This window comes from Bufo bufo, chromosome 2, assembly GCF_905171765.1.
Source record: "Bufo bufo chromosome 2, aBufBuf1.1, whole genome shotgun sequence".
NCBI classification, from domain to species: domain Eukaryota; kingdom Metazoa; phylum Chordata; class Amphibia; order Anura; family Bufonidae; genus Bufo; species Bufo bufo.
In genome coordinates, this window is record NC_053390.1 from 53,595,731 (window position 1) to 53,614,294 (window position 18,564).

General features: G+C 46.1%; 1 protein-coding gene across 2 annotated transcripts; it reads right to left on the minus strand.

Annotated features, from left to right (window-relative positions):
* Positions 1–1,015: 1,015 nt before the first annotated feature.
* On the minus strand, positions 1,016–18,260 carry SKA1 (spindle and kinetochore associated complex subunit 1). Of its 2 annotated transcripts, none has more exons than XM_040421099.1 (7): positions 18,193–18,260; positions 17,158–17,259; positions 16,777–16,901; positions 12,123–12,214; positions 10,271–10,405; positions 3,175–3,344; positions 1,016–1,198 (listed from the first exon to the last, which is right to left on the minus strand). In XM_040421099.1, the coding sequence occupies exons 2-7, from the start codon at positions 17,243–17,245 to the stop codon at positions 1,050–1,052; spliced, it is 759 nt and encodes a 252-aa protein (XP_040277033.1). In that variant the 5' UTR covers positions 17,246–17,259; positions 18,193–18,260; the 3' UTR covers positions 1,016–1,049. The 2 variants fall into 2 exon arrangements, with proteins under 2 accessions (XP_040277033.1, XP_040277034.1); XM_040421100.1 differs by lacking the exon at positions 18,193–18,260 and adding an exon at positions 18,146–18,164.
* Positions 18,261–18,564: the final 304 nt, after the last annotated feature.

An 18,564-nucleotide genomic window follows, 5' to 3' on the forward strand; every position in this document is an offset into this window, starting at 1 on the left:
GGCTTGAAACTGGAAGCAAGGATTGAAGGAGTTGTCCAATCTCAGACCATGATGGCATATCTCTAGGATATGCCATCAATATCTGATAGGAGCTGGTCCGAGAGGTGGTACCTGCTTTTACCTCCAGAACAGGGCTTGCAAAGTGAAGAGGAACATACTGTGCATGTGAGTTGTCCATTTAATGCTATAGGAGTTCTGAAAATAGCCGAGCAAGCATGTTCAGCTATTTTCAGAAGCCCCATAACGAGAGCACACTGCGTATGCACGACCAACTCACCATTATAGGACTGCTGGAAACAGACACCATTTATAACAGTAACTGGGTGCAGGATCCATTTCGTACAAAAAAAAAGGCGAGGAGCACTCCATTTTGCATTTTTGCTCTGGCGTTTAGCTAAGGGCCCCGAATGTGAAACCCTTCCTTATTAACACAGAATTTCGTAAAGGCATATTACAAATCACATGACCCCTGTAATAGATGCCGATCCCCAATACAGACAGTCCCCTTTTTGTTGAATTGCTCTTCTATCATTTCTGTGCTATGCTTTATTTTCCCTGCAAAATGAGTAGCAGTCACTCAGCAATTCATTAGGTGTTTGGGGCAGAGCTGCAGTACCAGAAGTAGCCAGAAGGACGAGAGGGTGCTGTGTTTGGTACTTCAGCGATGGCCCCTCCGTCCCGCTGATCAGTCGGGTCTCTATCATTCCAATGTGCATAGGTCAATCATAGTGACGCCGAGCCAAAGTCAATAGTTCTTACTAGAACAGCAGAGTTGGCAGCCATGTTTTTCTTTTGTACTTCATCTTTGAAGGTCAGCCATCTCCATCACTCCAGCTATTGTGAAACTACTACTCCCAGCATGCACACCTGCTCGGCTGTTCATGAAAATCCTATAGAAGTGAACAGCTTATGCTGGGAGTTGTAGTTTCACAACAGCTGTGCCAGAGGTTGCAGACCCATGCTGTAGATGATGAGTGAAGACGAGTCCTTCCTCATGATCCTGAGCTGTAGTGTCAGAGGGTAGGAAACGCTGCGTCCACGAGTCATGATTAGCAGATGACATAACGTACAATTCCTTTCCCTCGCAGCTCCCGGATCCGGTGACAGTGCCTCATGATGCTCAGCATCCCGTGAAATCTTTTATCAACCTTGACTTGGGTAAATTCCTTAATATCTTGTTCGACAATAAAGAATTGGCCTAAGGAGAGAAAAAAAAAAAAAGGAGGAGCCATCAGGTGACAAGGTGACACTTCTATGGGGCATGGTCTGTAAATGTAATATTTAATTATGCTTATGATTAATGATGAAAAAAAAAAAAACTTACCGTACCTTTCAGTAGTAAGTACCAATTAGGGGTATTTTACTATGTCCCCAACTAAAGCCGATCCCTTCCTAATCTTTAGAGAATTCCTCTGCAGTGACTATAATACCCGATGACGAGGTCAGGTGTATATTGTTACATAACACATCTTTAGGTCTCTTCTAATAGGTCACACTGGGCTCACAGCCATTTCTGTACGTCCAATTACTTTAACATATACCCTTGGTAAAAAAATAAAGCTTCCAAGTGCTCTTAGAGTCTCCTGTCTACCATGTTGCAGCCCGGTCAGCGTTTCTACAAGTCTGCTAAATCACACTAGACTTTTCCTATTTTCCTCTTAGTACATTTCTGACTTCATAACTCTCTGTGCACAGGGCCTGCCAGCTTGACTCAGTGCTGAGGCTGCTGTGATCACAGCGCTAATTGAAGTTAATAGAGCTTTTCACATGGCGTTTTTTTTCTTACGGCAACGGAATAGTAGCTGTCAAAAGATAGGACTAGTGATGAGCAAAGCGAGCTGCGGACGCTACATCCAAAGTTGCTTTGTTCTGAACTTTAGATTAATACTGTACGGAGATCTGTGAAGTTAGTTATTCGTAAAGTTGCGCGTGACATTGTTGAATAAGGCTACTTTCACACTTGCGGCAGGACGCTTCCGACAGGCTGTTTACCCTGTCGGATCCGTCCTTCCGCTATTTCGCCGTGCCGCCGCTCCATCCACATTGACTATAATGGGGACGGGGCGGAGCTCCGGGGCAGTACGGCAGTTCGTGTTGAGAGGCCGCCAGACTAAAAAGTCAGACATGCAGGACTTTTAGTCCGGCGGCCTTTCGCCGTGCTGGGACGGAGTGGCGGTCCAGTGAAATAGCGGAAGGACGGATCCGACAGGGTGAACAGCCTGTCGGATCCGTCCTGCCGCAAGTGTGAAAGTAGCCTAACTTTGGTAGTTGATTTTAAACGTGAAAAACCACTTCAAAACTCGGCAACTTCGCAAATAACTAAGTTCGGCTCATCGGAGCCCATACATTTTAATACTGCATGGAGACGGAGAGTACAGTATTAATCCAAAGTTTTGAATGAGGCGATTTCGGATGTGACATCCGAAGCTCGCTTTGCTCATCACTAGATAGGACATGTTTTCACGGCCAGGCGGACCTCATTGAAATCAAATGGGAGCGCACGAGTCTAATAGTCATTAAAAACGGGTACAATAGTGAAAAAATTGCCTTTTAGGGGTTAAAATACAAATAAAAAAAATTACTCACATCATCCATTTCACATGCTCCTCACTTGATGCTGAAGGACCTCTGCTCCCAGTATGATGACGTCACAATGTGCTCCCAGTGTGGTTACAGCTGGGAGCGGAGGTCATTCTGCATCATGTGAGGAGCGGCTGTATATGCGCGTGCAAATGTTTTTTTTTTTGTTTTGTTTTTACACAAGCAGAACTGGGAGGGTAAGCATGATTAGTACTGGGAGGCAAAAATGGGGGCATTCATTATACTGGGGGACACTAATGGTGGAATTCATTATACTGGGGGACACTAATGGTGGCATTCATTATGCTGGGGGCAACTAACTTCAGAGATCAGCAAATGTTTGACAACCTGTTTCAATTGGCGAATTTACTATAATAGGTCAATTTGTCAAACATTTGGAGGCTGAAGTAATTGAATACAGCTCTCTACTTTAGCCTCCAGTTATCCATGGATCATATCAAAATACAGCAATAAGGAACTGTCCCTTTCGCTAAGCACAAGTGAAAGGATTTGTGCATCTCAAGTCGCCAACTGTCTGCGGAAATCGGTGCCAGGCATCACTAGAGTATGGCCTTATATACACCTATTATATACCTTTTGTGTCTGCCATCTCCTCCTCCTTAAAGCGTCCCAGCTGCTTCCTGGCTACGTTGTTCAGCGTCTTAAGAGGTTGATGTATAATCTTGTATTTGCCCACCACGGCCTTGTTGACCTCTTCGATGAAGTGATTGATCTTCTCGTATGTCAGGCGGTTTTTCATATACCTGTGTAAAGAACATTGAGGAATGGTTTAGTGGATTATGTCTTACCATTACCGTGCTGGATCCAAGAGCAGAGAGGATCCTCAAACACATTCTCTAAAATTCAGATCAGTCTTCCCCTCTGGCCGAAGTCATTGAGGCTGAGATCTATGGCGCTGTATGCAGGGTCTTTTCAATGAAATCGCTGCAGAACCTGACCACAGGAACCACATATTCTGCCAACAGCACCATAAATCTGATCTACCTTTATCCCCCCCTATGTGTAGGACTTAGGGACAGGGCGGTGATTGTGGTCAACTGCTCTCAAACTTGAGTTTGTACAGAGGGGAAATGAACTGATGAATGATTACAACCAATATGTGGAAGTGATATGAATACACCTCCGATACGGTTTCTAATTATGTCAGTTACTGCTCTTTTGCCATCTCAGCCCTCCTTTCTTTATACTGCAGCTATACTTGCTCAGATTGACCGATCATATACTGATAACCTCTCCAGAGCATGGATCATTAGTTAAAGGGTTATTCCCATCTGAGACAATGGGGGCATATTGCTAGGATATGCCCCGATTGTCTGATAGGCGCGGGTCCCAGACACTGGGCAGGGAAGGTAGTGTCCATAGGACCCCGGGTTTTCCGGGGTTGGGCCACCACCAAGCGCTCTCCCCGTAGTAGTGAATGGGAGCGCACTGCTCCAATTCATTTCTATGGGGCGGACAGAAATAGCCGAGCCAGCTATTTTAGGCGTCCCCATAGAAATGAATGGAGGGGCGGCTGCGCACGAGCAGTGAGCCCTCCATAACTTTCATGGCTCCATTCTCAGTGTAGGTGCGGGTCCCAGAAGTAGAACCCGCACCTATCAGACAACGGCGGCATATCCTAGTGATATGCCCCTATTGTCTGAGATGGGAAAACCCCTTTAAATTCCTGGGGTAGGAAGGCAGAGTCAGCTGAGCATGGTGGTGGACGTTTAAGCCTTGAGCTCCTCACCACAGCACCCGGCCAAATAGCCTTGTAAATGAATATCCCTGTTCAAATATGGGCAAATTAAACAAAGACAGAGGCGGAGAGTCAGCCTGCACCCACAGAGCCCAGAAATCACAGGGGGACCTGTCAAAGTTCCTGAATAAGAAGGAGTCCTCTCCGTCTGGAAGGAAGAAAATGGCGGCAGTCGAAGTCCGCTCTGAAGTGTGCAAGGATGATTCAGGTGGCGGCAGCTCTTGCGCTTTCTCAGACACTCAGGGAGACGCAGAATCGATGCCCACAAGGAGGTCCTTCCTTAAGTACTCCTTGTCGCAAGCCCCATCACCGGTGATGAAGGAGTTGTCCGACATCACGATGGAGGTGAGGCAGATGGGGCATAGAGTTGAAGCAATAGTGCAACATAACAGGGGGATGCAATCCCAGATACAAACCCTGCACACACAGATAAACAATGCCCATCTTTACCTGGAAGATCAGGAAAATAGAGGACGTCGCAAGAATGTGAGACTTAGAGGGATCCTGGAATCTGTGCCCGTTGAAGAGCTAACAGAGACTGTACGCCGGAACCTCTCCCTGCTGGTGGGTCAGACACGTGCGGCAGTCATTACTACTGAAAGGGCTCACAGAGACCTAAACCTCCGATGGGGGACCCGCCGAGGGATACGGTTTGCGCTTTGTTAAATTATATTGATAATGTGGAAATCCTCAAAAAAGCAAGAGAAAAGGATGACATCTTCCTTGATAATGATAAGATTCTGATTTTCCAGGACTTAGCCGCCAGCCCTCTTGCAAAACGCAGGATCCTACGACCTTTAACAGCTGAACTGAGAGCAAAGAAGCTACTGTACCTATGAGATGGCTTTTCCCCTTTGGCCTAAGAACCACGATTAAAGGCTGACAAATTACAGTGAGACATCCGGATGATCTACCCAAGATGTGGGAGGCCATGGAGATTACACCAATGGACATACCTTCGTGGCTCCCTGCAGCTACCTCAGAAGATCCCCCCAAATCTCCAAGGAAGTATTCGGCACTCGTGGACTGACTTACTGTCCCGTAAGAAGACAAGGGTTTGATTTATAACCATATTACTAGTAGTGGGATTATTGCTGTGAATGAGCAGAAAGGTGTCGTACAGAGATGACTATGTTTCTAGCCAAGTTAAAACTTGTAACGGGTTGTGGTTATGTTCACTTTATTAACAGTTATTTTCGGGTCATTAAGTCCAACTGGGGGTCCAGTTGGGAGATGTTGTCAATGCTTATGCAGTAGAGATCCATCTGACCAGGTCACTCCGCTCCTCCCTCGATTGGGACACTTCTCCCTTTTGGCCCCTCAGATGTTTGTCTTTATGAATCTTGAAATGAACAGGTTCTGTTTTTTGCCACATAGGCCGGGTGTGTGGAGTCCCTGGTACGAACTAGGCTTTATCACCTATGTCCTCTCTCCTGGCCTCATACATTTTGATTCTCAAAGCAAATTTACGCAGTTCTGCGTCATTAGGGCCTACGAGTCTTTTGTTTGTTTATACTCATACTTACCCCAAAAATAAACCCTTTGCCGACTTGGAGTCTTAAGGTCTGGTTATGGCTAGATAGCCTTTTGATTGATATGTATCATGGCCAAGGTCAAACTTTACTCACTGAATGTTAACGGGATGAATATTCCTCAAAAATGCAGTCAAGTGTACCGTACCCTTAAAGGGGTTGTCTCATCGTAGACAATGGGGGCATATCGCTAGGATATGCCTCCATTGTCTTATAGGTGCGGGTCCCACCGTTGGAACCCGCACCTATATAGAGAACGGAGCCCTGCAAGGTGGTGGCTGGAGAAATTGAATGGAGGGCGGCTGCGCATGCACAGTGCGCCCTCCTTCACTTGCGGGGCTTTGTTCTTGATATAGGTGCGGGTCCCACCTAGCGATATACCCCCATTGTCCATGATGAGACAACCCCTTTAAAAGAGAAGGTGCAGAAATAATCTTCTTACAAGAGACCCATATTAGACAACATCATGTCCCTAATGTAATTAGTAAGTGCTTCCCTGCCTGGTATCATACCTTGTATGCCTTTGCAAGGTCTTAAAGGGAGTCTGTCATCAAAATTTCATCTTTTTAACCCTTCCCATAGCTTTCTAGCAGCCTTACAGTTAATAAAAACGTTACCTTTATGAGCAATCCTGGACTTATAAAACCGGCAAAAAACAACTTAGTAGCATATGCAAATGAGGGCTCGCAAGTGCCCAGGAGCGGCGTTACCCTCGTAGGTGCCCAGCTAGCTCAGCCTTATCGTCACCTTCCCCTCTGACCGCCCATCTACTTACTTCTTGTTTCGCCGAGATCTGCACCACGCAGATCCTTCTCAATGAAGAGAGAAGAGACTGCTGCTCCGCAAGTGGAGGTGAGGTTTTTTTTAACCCCTAAATGGCCTGTGTACCCGTTTTTAACGGCCGTTAGACGGGTGCACTCCTGTCAATCGGCCGTTAAAAACGGTCCCATTGATTTCAATGGGGTCCGTCCGTCCGTGAAAACATCGGCCATGTAAATAGCCCCATAGACTTTCACTGGTGCTAAAAATGGCCGTGTGACGGCTGTTACTTAGACGGCTGTCACACGGCCATTTTTCACTGTCGTCTGCATATAGCCTTAGTCCTACTAGGAACTGACGCAGAAAAAGCACTCGATAGGGTGAACTGCCAATTTATGCGTAGAACCCTTGAATCTTTTGGGTTCCCATTCAGGTTTATAAACGCCATTTTCACACTATACTCCTCCCCTTCAGCTCGCATATTAGTAAATGGAACCATGTCAGAAACATTTGCCATTAGAAATGGAACCAGGCAGGGATGCCCGCTTTCCCCTACGCTCTTTATACTAACATTGGAAACTCTGCTTCTGAAGTTTAGACAAACTGCCAGCATTAGAAGCCTGTGATTGAGCAACTGTGTCCACAAGATGGCAGCATTCGCAGACGATCTACTATTGCTGATTTCAAACCCAAAAGTAGCTATGCCGTATGTAAAGGACATATTTGAGGCATTTGGCAAGGCTTCTAATTTAAAAATAAATTTTGACAAATCTGAGGCCTTGGGGATCTCGCTATCGCCTTCCCAACTCAGGCGAATAAAAAGATATAGCCTCATTTTAATGGCCTCCTAGTGCGATCAAGCATTTAGGGATCATGGTTCCTGCCAATCTGAACCTGATTTTTCCAACTTAACTACACTCCCTTGTTAAATAAAATACAGTCTTTTCTTGCCGGTCCCTCAATACCCACGTTGTCCTGGCTAGGCAGGAAGAATATATTGGTTACATATGTTCTCCCACTACTGCTATATACACTTTGCGCCCTTCCAATCTCCATACCCAGTACTTTCCTTAATAAACGGAGGACGATTTTCAGCAATTTCCTCTGGGCTAATAAAAAGGCCAGACTGCCCTTTTCCCTTCTTATAAAAAAAAAAAAAAGAAACAAGGGGGTATCTCTTTACCTGACAAATACCTATTTGCATGCTATACACCTGGAAAGATGGTTGACACCATCTCACCCTGCGCCGGTTCCTATACACGTCGACATGGAAAAAGCCCTGCTAGGGAGTAATAGAGATTATTTATTATGGTACAATACTCCCTTGCCAAATAGACTAGAGCTGGTGAGTGAGCTATCCAGAAGTCCAGGTGTCATAGATCCGGTGCGTTAAAAATAAGTAGCAAACGCTTGTCTACAATAACCCCACTTCACATCTTACCAAAGATTCTTGCGGAACGACCCTTAGAAGTCACTAGCGTCTGGTCATCCGTTTCTCAGCATAGAGTAGGAGACCTATATCGTTCTACAGCTAATAAGGAACACTACTTGGCTATCACTGGAGAGCCTATTGGGATAGGAAACATATTGCAAAAATTGGATTTTGAGCTATATTGCAACAAGTTACAAAAAATCCAGGCATTTACCTATGCCTGACCCTTCTTTGTTAGAGAATTATGTCTTATTACCCTCATTACCATCAAAATGCCTCTCAATAATCTATAAGCAGCTACTGACAACTTGTAACTTCCAATATCCTAATTATCTGCAAGAGTGGGAAAAAGAGCTGAAAATTAACCTGGACGGCCCCAGTAGAACATTTATACTATCTCACTCTCACTGGTTTTCTAGATGCGTAAAAGTCTAGGAAAACTCTTAAAATACTCTCTAGATCAGGGGTGGCCAACCTTACAGACACAAAGAAACAAAAAGTAGGACTACCAGGAGCCACAAGCTATACATTTACACATGAGTCACCGTATTTTTCACCCTACAAGATGCACCTAGGTTTTAACAAAGAAAAATAAGAGAAAAAAAGATTTTTCATCTGATCTGAGGTCTGATAAAAATATTTCAGACCTCAGATCAGACTCCTAAATCAGATCCCCAATCCTCATCTGACCTAAATTTGGACCCCCAATGCTCTGATCAGACAACACAAATCAGACTTCCAGTGTCAGACCCTCAGTGCTCAGATCTCCCCCCCCCCATGCTCAGACCTGACCAACCCATGCTCAAATAAGATCCCCTAAGCTCAGATCCCCCCCATGCTCAAATCTGAAACCCCATTTCTCAAATCAGACCCCCATTGCCCAAATCAGGACCCCCATTGCCCAGATCAGGACCCCCCCCCCCATGCTCAGATCAGGACACACACCCCCCCCCCATGCTCAGATCAGACCCCGATTGCCCAGATCAGGACACCCCCCCCCCCCCCCCCCCCCATGCTCAGATCAGACCCCCATTGCCCAGATCAGGACACCCTCCCATGCTCAGTTCTATAATTAAAAAAATCAGGCACTGGGGCTCCTGCTACTCTGCAGGTCTGACACGCTCTCCACTGTGACCTGATGAGCACAACGTCAGGTCATAGTCCGTGTCTCCACATACTACGTAGTGGAGGACGTAGTGGAGAGTGAGCTGGAGCTACAGTGCCCGATCAGGAAAAGAGATCTGAGCATGGGGCGGACATTGAGCCGCCTGACTGCTTCCCGGCTTCACAGCTAGAGCCGCACTTTAAGAAGCAAAGAGCCACATGCGGCTCAAGAGCCACAGGTTGGCCACCCCTGCTCTAGATGGTACCGTACCCCTGAGTTCCTTCACCGGATAAATGTATCACCTACGGACCAATGCTGGAGGTGCTTGACGGGTACTGGTAACATCTCACATATTTGGTGGTCTTGTCCAGCTCTGGGAATTTTTTGAACAGAAGTAGAAACAGTTATTAATAAAAATATGTTCTACTAAACTAAAATTATCTGCTCCACTTGTGCTCCTCTGGCTACCAAACCTTGCTACACACATGATCACGGCGGCCAAACGTCTCAGTCCATTGAAGTGGAGAGACGTCAACCCCCCCCGACTATCACTATGACAAAATGATCAACTTGTGCTGTATGGAAGAACTAGCGAGTTGGGAGAACAAGAATAGGAAGGCATTTTTGGAAATATGTCAACCTTGGTTGACACACATGAGAGAGAGGATGGATTTAGACTCAGAGAAATAAGTACGGATGTATTTCTAGGACATCAAATTAAAGCCAGACCTTGTGACAAATACATAAATGAAAGAACCAAGTCGAAACTTCCCCCTTATAGTTTTTGCTTTTCCTCAAGTTCATATTTGTATCTACTTTAACATGCATATCTGTGCAACCAGTAATTTATTGATTGTAAAGCATTATAAGTTTCATGATACTTGTGATGAAGGGCAGACTAGCCCCTGATTATCTACTTATGGCACGGTAAACCAATGTGGAACTTTATTTAATTTGATTCTATCCCAGCAATATGTAGCCTGCTGGTTTCTGTAGAAAACACTGAACATTGCATGCCTGTATGTTATGTCTATAAATTCAATAAAATGAGAATGGATAAAAATAATTCCTGGGGTAAAATGGGGATTTAACTGTCGACTTACGCTGGCACATTGTCGAATTCTTGTACCGTAATCAGCTCCACTTCTTTAATGTGCTTTCCTTTGGCAGGTTTCTTTTGCGGCTCTGGAGCGCTGACCTTCACCTCCGCCAGAGGCGCCTCACCTGGGCCTGGATTACTGGGAGACAAAAGAGGAATATTCAGAGGAGGGGACAGCTGCGATCAGTCCGTTCTGTCGCATACGTATGTATGAACACTGGGATTTATCTACATAATGCTAAATTCCATGGAACGGGGTCTGCGCACAGAGCAGCTCTCGGTGGTGGACGATTATACGGTCATTGTAAAGACTGGAGGGCACGAATGTCCGCTGATCAGAACCGAAGAATTGGGGCTCTCCTATGGGGAGGGTACATGCAAGGTATAGAACTGCTGCTGTTGGGTAAATCATATTCAAGTTAAGGGAGATTTAATTAATTTTATTTATTCTTTTTCATTTAGATCTTTTTATTTGTTTCCTTTAAATAACTGCTTAAAGGGGTATTCCAGGATTTTAATGAGGTTTTCGTGGAGTAGAATATATTGATATGTAATATCAATATCTGTTTGGTGGGCTCAGACACTCGGCACCTCCACCGATCTGCTGCTTGAAGAGGTTGCAGCACTCAGGTGAGCACTGTGGCCTCCTCACAGCTTACCAAGCACAGCACCATTCATCACATAGCGGCTGTGCTTGGTATTGCAGCCCAGGCCCATTCACCTGAAAGGGACTGAGCTGCACATAGGCCACGTAACCGAGGGACATGACGTCACTGGCCTAGGAAGAAGCCTCAGCGCTCCCCAGAGCGCCACAGCCTCTTCAAACCGCTGATCAGTTGGGGTGCCAGATCTCCACCTATGAGACATTGATGACCTATCCTGAGCATAAGCCTTTTAAAATTGATGGGCTATCCTCAGGATCAATATCCGATTGTGCAGCAGTCCCAAACCCTGCCGATCAGCTGTTGCAGGGTAGCTCTGACGCCAGAACTAAGCACCTCCGTTCATGTTGTAGTGGACGAAGCTTGTAACCGCAGCGCTGCTCCTAATCAGTTTTGTTCACAGTCCACTCTGATGCTGACTTCCGGTGCCAAAGCTGATTGTTGAGGGTGCTGGGTGTCAAACCCCCACCAATCAGATATCCTGAAGATAGGCCATTAGTATAAAAGGAGTGGACAACCCCTTTAACCCAGGTGCCTGATCCTGGAGAGAAGCTGCTCTCACATTCACAGCACTGATGCCTGTACTGTCCCCAGTGGTCACGTGACCGATCACAAGATCGCCAGGATGCCACTAGCAGGAGACTGTTGCTGCATCTAACGGCACTCATGCTGTGGTGAAACTACGACTCCCAGAATGCTCTATTCATTTCTATGGCGTTCCGAGAACAGCTAAGCAAGGGGGCATCTTGGGAGTCGTAGTTCTACCACAGCTGGAGTGCCGGAGGTTAGCCATCACTGAACTAGCCCCATCTCAGCCTAAAAGGGGTTGTCTCACATCAGTAAGCGTAGAGAAAGTTAATACAAGGCACTTACTAATGTATTGTGATTGTCCATATTGACTCTTTTCCATCACATTATACACTGCTCGTATCCATGGTTCCGAGCACCCTGTAACCCAGCAGCGGTGGTCGTGCTTGCACGCTATAGGAAAAAGCAATAGCCTATGTGTGCCCCCCCCCGGTCCTGGCCACCAGAGAGGCTGGAGCTTTTCCTATAGTGTGCAAGCACGACCACCGCTGATGGATTGCAGGGTGGTCGTAACCATGGAGACGAGCAGCGTATAATGTGATGGAGAAATGAATCAAGCCAGCAAAGAAAGCACTAGTCTGACACTATTCAAGGACTTGAATATACCTGTTAGGACATTTCTTGGGTAGATGAGGAGGAACATTGTCACGGAGATGAGACGCTTCCTTGACATCTCTCTCTAGGGTCACCTGCAGCTCCTGAAGCACAAAGAAGGATTGACATGAATAACTGTGTGCGCCGAGGCCGAGTCCTCCCTGCCGGAGCTAGAGGCTGCAATAAAGGCTTGTGTGGGGAACTCCTCTCCTGTAGATTCCCATATAAATTTTATCACAAATATAGGGGGGGTTAATCTCCCTCGTCTTTTGAAGGTATTCACTGAGTCACTAAAGGACGGTGGCCTCCTGGAATCAATGACAGAAGCTGTAATAATAGTAATATTGAAAAAAGGCAAGGACCCTTTACATATTGGGTCATATAGGCCGATCTCTCTTTTGAATACGGATGTTAGGCTTCTCTCAAGGATTCTAACTACGAGGTTGGCTAAGGTTATTACTTAATTATACGTCCTGACCAAAATGGGTATATTCCGAATAAGGGCGTGCATTACAATCTGCATCGCCTGTTTTCCAATATAAAGTCCTCCCGGAGGGTCTATTGCTCCAACCTGTCTTTAGATGCCTCTAAGGCCTTTGATAGGGTGGAGGGTGTTAGAGAAGATGGGCTTTGGTATTAGGTTTATAAACATGGTTAGGCTTTTGAGACTGAACATCAATGGGTTCCTGACTAGGAGTATTTCTCTGAATAGAGGTACTCGTCAAGGATGTCCACTCTCTCCGTTATTATTTGATATTTATATTGAGCCTCTTGCTGCTAGGGTTAGACAGGATCCCCAGATTGAAGGGTTTGGGATATCAGGAGTAGAAGATCGTATTTCCTTATACGCTGATGAGGTCTTATTTTATATTCGACACATTAACACTACACTCCCTAAACTTATTCGAACGGTTAACTCCTTTGGCGATGTTTCGGGTCTTGATATGAATTGGTCAAAAACCACTCTTATGCCCCAATTACTCTATGTCCTTAGGAATTCCCCAGTATGGATTGAAGATAAGTTCTTTAAATTAATTGAGAGAATTATTAATCATTTACTCTGGGGGAGAAAGCGAGTAAGACTTAAATTGGAATACTTCTACAAGCCCATGGAACAGGGACGGCTCAACCTTCCCTGTTTCAAGGGCTATTTCTTAGCTTCTCAGTTATGGTTATTTTGTGAATGGGAGAAAAGCCCTCTCTGTAGAACCTTGGTGAGGAGATTTCCGCATGACACTATGTTTACTTTATTGAAATCTGGCCAATTAATCAATCTCCAACAGGACTATAGACTGGCTGCGAAGCTATTAATTAAGGGTACTTTCATACTAGCGTTTTTGTTTTCCAGTATTGAGTTCCGTCCTAGGAGCTCTATACCGGAAAAGAACTGATCAGTTTTATACTAAGGCATTCTGAACGGAGAGCAATCCGTTCAGGATGCATCAGTTCAGTCCCTCTTCCGTTTTTTGGCCGGAGAAAATACCGCAGCATGCTGCAGTTTTCTCTCTGGCCAAAAATCCTGAACACTTGCTGGAATGCCGGTTCCGGCATTAATTTTCATTGAAGTGTATTAGTGCATTAAAATTGCCGCATTGATGGATCCGTTCTTCCAGTCCGGCATGCGCAGATCTTTAAATCTGTGAAAAAAATATATACCGGATCAGTTTTTCCAGATGACACCGGAGAGACGGATACGGTATTTCAATGCATTTGTCAGACCATCCGCATCCAGATCCTGCACAACGAAGAAAAACCGGCACTCCAATTTTCTTTGCTCAAAAGGATTTATTGGTCACTCATGGACGCGCGTTTCGACACTCACAGGTGTCTTTTTCAAACAGAAAGTGAGCAGCAGTATTACATCCGCAAGACCATAAGACCGAGCACCCGCCGACTAACGCGCAGTGCTGCCTGACCTTACCATACACCGCATCCGGATCCGTCTGACAAATGCCATCCGTTTGCGTCCGGATTGCCAGATCCGGCAGGCAGTTCCGGCGATGGAACTGCCTGCCGGAATCCTCTGCCGCAAGTGTGAAAGTACCCTTAGTCCTGGAGTACTATTAAAGATTGGTTGGGAATAAAGGGATCCCTTTGGTATAATTATCATTTACAGGCCTTAGATGAATTGGCTGTGGATCAGTACTGGCAAAAATATAATATTTTGTATGTTGCACAGATGGTTAAGAATGGGGTTATACTCCCGTTTTTGGAGTTAGCACAAAGAAAAAATACACTTAAAAGGGGTTCTGCACTTTGTTTTAACTGATGAAAAACTTTTTCTTGAGATAGACACTTCCACTTTTTTGAATAGGGAATTCAGGACAGAAGGTTAAGACTTCTCAACTTGATAAATGTTTACTTAAAGCACGACTTAATAATATACGTTCTCCCGGACAAAAGTCCTAGGGAATAGACTGCCCAATGATTCAATTAAATGATTGGGATAATATATTGGTGAATTTAGGATTAGTGTCTCATAATTGTAATCACATTTTGGTTCAATTTAATATTTTGCATAGAATTTATTATACTCCTGTATGGCTTAATAAATGTGGTTTAAGAAACACTTCTCATTGTCCACGATGTGAATCACCTGGGGGCTGATTATATACATATGTTTTGGACTTGTATAAAACTAATAGAATACTGGAGGGGGGGGGGGCAATTCATAACTTTATCACCCAAAAATTGGAAGTGGCGATTCCATTTACGGTGGAATGCTGGATGCCATAAATACAAAAGGATTCTTCTGACCAAAATAATGTTCTTGGCGAGACTTTTGATTGCACGGGCTTGGTTTTCATCTAATACTCCAAGTATAAACTTATGGTTAAACCTCGTCAACAAGATCAAAAGATATGAAAATATAAACAAAGAAATTCAGAGGAAAAATTTAAAAATGGGGAGACTGGAAGTTTTAAGTTTTCCTGCCTCCACCTCCTCAATATGCCTTACCCGTCTTGTTGACGGGGGGGGGGGGGGGGGGGGGGTGAGAGACGCATCGCAAAGAGAGGGGAGCTGGGGGGGGGGGGGTAAGGGTTAAAAGGGGAAAATAGAAATATTAATGTTGATGTTCTCTTTTGGATCAAAATTTGTTTGATTTTCGAATAAAAAAATTTGGAGAAAAATAAAAAATAATGAATAAACTGTTATGCTTTATACTCCACTCACAGCTAAACCTTATCAGACAACCTTCCAAAATGTGCGCTCAACCGCTCAGACAACAGGATGACCAGCAGCTACCGGGGCAATTACCCTGCAGCAACCGCGTAGTATTACACGGAGGCCATTGTCCATGTAATAAAAAGTCGGCTCCATTCTGCCAGGGAACGGGAGCCTTCTGCTTCAAAGAGGGTAACCCACACATGGACCCCCTTGTGTGACTTACACACACCCTTGTCTTCATGACTCTACCTCTCCTGCCACATCTGTTTTAGTAACTGCTTGCATTCCCCATGTAATAATTCTGGAGCCTCTTTCCTTAGAACTATATGTTGTGTCATCGCTCTTTTATTCCTACTAGAACAGGGGTCAGCAATCTCCGGCACTTGCAGCTGTTGCGAAACTACAATTCCCAGCATGCTCCATTCATTTCTATGAGAGTTCTAAGAGCAGAGGAAGTATGCATGCTGGGAGTTGTAGTTTCACAACATCTGGAGTGCCGTAGGTTGCCTACCCCTGTACTAGAAGCTTAAAGAGGACCTTTCAGGGGTCCAGACATTATGAAATAAGTAGCAGGTTATGTAGGGCATAGTCCATGGATGTCAGATCGCTTACTATTTTTTCTGGGCGCCGCTCCGTTCGCCTGCTGTGCCCCCCTGCAGTTTTCCCGCCTGGTATGCTAATTAATTGCATCGGTACAGAGAAGAGGAGACGCCAGAGTTTCTCAATGGGTGTCTCCTTCTCCCTGTGATTGGATCGCAGCACAGCCAGAGAGAAGGAGACGCCCATTGAGAAACCCTGGCGTCTCCTCTTCTCTGTACCGATGCAATTAATTAGCATACCAGGCGGGAAAACTGCAGGGGGGCACAGCGGGCGAACAGAAAAAAATAGCAAGCGATCTGACAACCATGGACTATGCCCTACATAACCTGCTAGTTATTTCATAATGTCTGGACCCAAGAAAGGTCCTCTTTAAGAATAAAGTGCTAGCTAATAAATTGCTTACCAGTTGGGGGGTGGCCCTGCACAGTCTGACACTATCCAATCCATGCTGCCAGTGTCAGACTGTGCAGAGACAACCCCTCAACTGGTAACATCCAGCTGGACCTTTATTGCAGACTGGTTATTATATGGGGGATGCAAGTGGTTACTAAAACAGACATGTCAGGAGAGGAGACAAGTTCTCTTTAAAGGGCAATTCTGCCATCATTTAGGCTATGGACGCTGCTCAGCAGTGGTGGATCGGTGAGTGTAATATTTTACCCTGTTTTTATCCCACTGCTGCACTTTTTTATATGGCTAAATCTAAATGTACATTTATCTTAGTCCAGCTCTGCTGTGTGTTCTGCCCCCCTCCTGCCATTTCCACATAGCAACGGGGACGATGCTCAGGGGGCAGCACTTTATCCGCAACAGACACAGGCAGAACATCCATGGAAGATCCGGCAGCGAATAGTGTGGTAGTCAGCGACTACAGGAACTCCACCTCTCTCCATCTTACCTTCAAGGACTTTGCGATCGCTTCCTGCCTCTGAACTTCTGTCTCCACTTTATTAAGCAGCTCACACAGCAGATGCAGCTCATACGTCACTTTACTGAGCACATTACTCAAGGAGGGGTCCTGACCTGTGCAGAAACGGAGACATGAAGACACCTGCTGTCCATAGGCCCTGTAATGTCATAGGGCCTGGCAGGGGGGGTGGGGAGCCCGGCCCGGGGCGAGCGGCAGGGGGCGGGAAGTTGGTTGGGTTGGAGAGCACAACCTGGGGCAAACACGGGGTAAGAGAGGCTAAAACGCACAGCTGAAGAACGTTGGGGTGTGACACCACCACCCGCTTACAGATCACACAGAGACGCCCCATCTGACCCCACAGGCACTCACCAATGTACCGAAGCTGCAGGGTCTTCTTGATTTTAGAAATCTTTGAGTTAACGTGAGAACACAAATCGTCCAGGTCGGGGGCGTCCATCTCTCACCGAAACCCTGGGGAAAGAATATGACAGCAATGAGGAACGCAGCGAAAAGTCAGGGCTCAGGGCATCAAGGTGGTTGAGGGGGACATCACAGCAAATCCTGTGCTGGCTCTGCGGGAGAACTGTTAGTGACTCCATGATGGGGGCACACTGGGGCTGTACTGTAGATTTTTCTGTTACGGGGGCACTATGACAAGCAGTGCTGCTCCACTGTTATAGGAGTATTGGCTTCCTATAGGCCTAGGGTACCATGACAAGCACTGTTATAGCGGCACTGCGGCTATCTCCATTAGGGGAGAAGCTCCATCACAGTTGCACAATATTGCTGGCTCTAATATGGGGGTGCTGTGACTAGCGCCGCTATGGGGGCACTCTGGCAGCATGCAACAAGCGCCGCTATGGGGGCACTCTGGCAGCATGCAACAAGCGCCGCTATGGGGGCACTCTGGCAGCATGCAACAAGCGCCGCTATGGGGGCACTCTGGCAGCATGCAACAAGCGCCGCTATGGGGGCACTCTGGCAGCATGCAACAAGCGCCGCTATGGGGGCACTCTGGCAGCATGCAACAAGCGCTGCTATGGGGGGGGGGGCACTCTGGCAGTATAACAAGCACTGCTATGGGGGGGGGGCACTCTGGCAGCATGCAACAAGCGCCGCTATGGGGGCACTCTGGCAGGTTCTGTGGCTAGCTTTATCATGGGTAGTATGATAAGCACTATTATGGGGGCACTCAGGCATCGAAATTGGGGGTTACATCACATGGGCAGTCGGGACCACTTATAACAATGGCTGGGGATGGGACATTAGGGTATTATAAGACGTCATACTGAATTGTCTCTGCTTATGTAAGCCCACACCCCAAACCAATCCTTCCACCCACATATACATAGCTCACCCCCTCCCCTATATCCCCGCACACAGCGCAAATGACCCAGTAGTCACCGACCTGACAGCCGCTCCCGGAACATTCAAATACAACCGCCGAGCGCACCGCTGACGTCACATCCATCAGGCAATCAAAAGCGTTTAAACGCTAGAGCTCAAACACGCCCACAGATGTCCCCATGCATTCACTACACAGACAGCGGTCGGCCATATTTGTGAAGACCAAGGCTTAACCCGCACACCGGGAACGCACCTTCTGTAAGACGCGGACATGTGGAAAACAGGTGTGAGAACAACTATGTAGTATAGCGGCCATGTTGTGCTTGTCGCTATGCATATTTGTTTTTCCCTTTGCCTCAAAGAGTTTTACCTACTGGGGTCCATTGCTTTAAAAGACTTGTGGGGCTAATTTATAAAACTGCCTAAAAA

Bases quoted from the DNA above. Each gene is read 5' to 3' on its own strand.
- SKA1 (XM_040421099.1), bottom strand. From the start codon at position 17,245: ATGGACGCCCCCGACCTGGACGATTTGTGTTCTCACGTTAACTCAAAG. The intron at 12,215-16,776 runs GTAAGATGGAGA...TTTGTGCTTCAG, and splicing joins CGATCGCAAAGTCCTTGAAG to GAGCTGCAGGTGACCCTAGA. The intron at 10,406-12,122 runs GTATATTCAAGT...TTTGTCTCCCAG, and splicing joins CCCAAGAAATGTCCTAACAG to TAATCCAGGCCCAGGTGAGG.